This window comes from Scylla paramamosain, chromosome 39 (assembly GCF_035594125.1).
Source record: "Scylla paramamosain isolate STU-SP2022 chromosome 39, ASM3559412v1, whole genome shotgun sequence".
NCBI lineage: Eukaryota > Metazoa > Arthropoda > Malacostraca > Decapoda > Portunidae > Scylla > Scylla paramamosain.
The window spans coordinates 5,178,431-5,180,000 of NC_087189.1; the positions used below are offsets into that span (position 1 = coordinate 5,178,431).

The following is a 1,570-nucleotide window of genomic DNA, read 5'->3' on the forward strand; positions in this document are numbered from 1 at the left end:
TGGTTGTGATATCAGCCCCAGACACTTTCATACACGAGTTTGAGCAAAGATAACAGAGGAGTGTGGAGCACAAGGCACACTTCCACACAGACGGACACTTTGGCACAGAACACCGCACAGAGTCTCCAGTTGTTGTTCTTGTTGGGGATTTGATGGGGCCGTGCAGGCTGTGGTGCTACAGCCTCTAGTGCCCTGAAGGTGCTGGCAGCAGTTGAGTTAGCTTGTTAGAGTCTGGTGAGTTGTCCAGTCTTCTGGAGGAAGATCTGGTGTGCTTCAGCGTCTTGAAGGCCAAGCCGGCGGGGTCTCCAGTGACGTTTTTTTCTTACAAATGTGATGTCACGGGTACATGGCGCGATGGATTGTGGGAAAAATAAATGTTTGGTGAACTATCCTTATAGAGTCTCATCCTTGGTGCGCAGCACTTTCCTGTCCTCCCCACCCTTGTCCCACCGCTTGTCCCATTCGGACAAGGGGATGACTCAAGCAACTGCAATGACCATTAATTTCACTCTGTCAGCAGGAACACCAGGGGCAGCAGGAGCATCAAGAGCAGCAAGAGCATCATCAGTAGCAGCAGGTGAGTGCACAGCACCATACCCTCCCCACCATTATTCCACCTCACGTCCCAGCAGGAGCAGCAAGAGCACCAGGAGCAGCAGGAACACTATGAACAGCAGGAACATCAGGAGCAATAGGAGCAGCGCAGGAGCAGCAGGTATAGCAGGAGTTACCGCAGGAGCAGCACCTCCCTCCTCTCCCCACCCCCTGTCCCACCAGGTTGACTCAAGCACTGTAACCCGGAACATCATAAGCAGCAGGTATGGCAGGAACATCAGGAGGAACAGCAGGTATGGCAGGAACATCAGGAGCAGCAGAGACAGCAGGACAACCAGGATATGCAAGAGGAACAGAAGGAGGAGAAGCAGCAGCAGCAGCAGCAGCAGCAGCAACAGCAGCAGCAGCAGCAGCAGCAGCAGATGCTTTCCTCCTCCCTTGTCTCGCCCGTCGCCTGCCCAGGTCTCAGCGGTTCCTAAAGCAGTGGTTCTTAACCTTTTTACTGCCACGCCACATCTACGAATTTGTCCTTCCCTCCCAGATTATCGAGGGAGAGTGCACAACGCAAACCCTTCAACGTTCAGCCTGTTTCTGTACATGGTCTTGAAGAAAGAAAATGGAGGAGGAGGAGGAGGAGGAGAAGGAGGAGGAGGAGGAGGAGGAGGAGGAGGAGGAGGAGGAGGAGGAGGAGGAGGAGGAGGAAAAAGAAGAAAAAGAAGAAAAAGAAAACAACAACAACGAGAGAGAGAGAGAGAGAGAGAGAGAGAGAGAGAGAGAGAGAGAGAGAGAGAGAGAGAGAGAGAGAGAGAGAGAGAGAGAGAGAGAGAGAGAGAAACGCGCAGAATAACCAGAGTGGAAACACGGTGTAAGAAAGGAGAAGAGGAAGGAAACGTGGAATAAAGAAGGAAGAGAAGGAAAGAAAGCAAGTAAATAAATAAAAAGGAGAGGAAACTCGTGAAAGGAAGCCGGACAATAAATGAAAAGAAGAACGAAAGGAAAAATAGAAAAAAAATGA

At 51.0% G+C, this 1,570-nt stretch overlaps 1 protein-coding gene across 1 annotated transcript; it reads left to right on the top strand.

Annotated features, from left to right (window-relative positions):
* Positions 1–492: 492 nt before the first annotated feature.
* LOC135091985 (uncharacterized) lies at positions 493–1,034 on the top strand. The gene is made up of 2 exons (XM_063990088.1): positions 493–792; positions 828–1,034. Exons 1-2 carry the CDS (start codon positions 493–495, stop codon positions 1,032–1,034), a joined length of 507 nt encoding a protein of 168 aa, XP_063846158.1.
* The last annotated feature ends 536 nt before the right edge of the window (positions 1,035–1,570 follow it).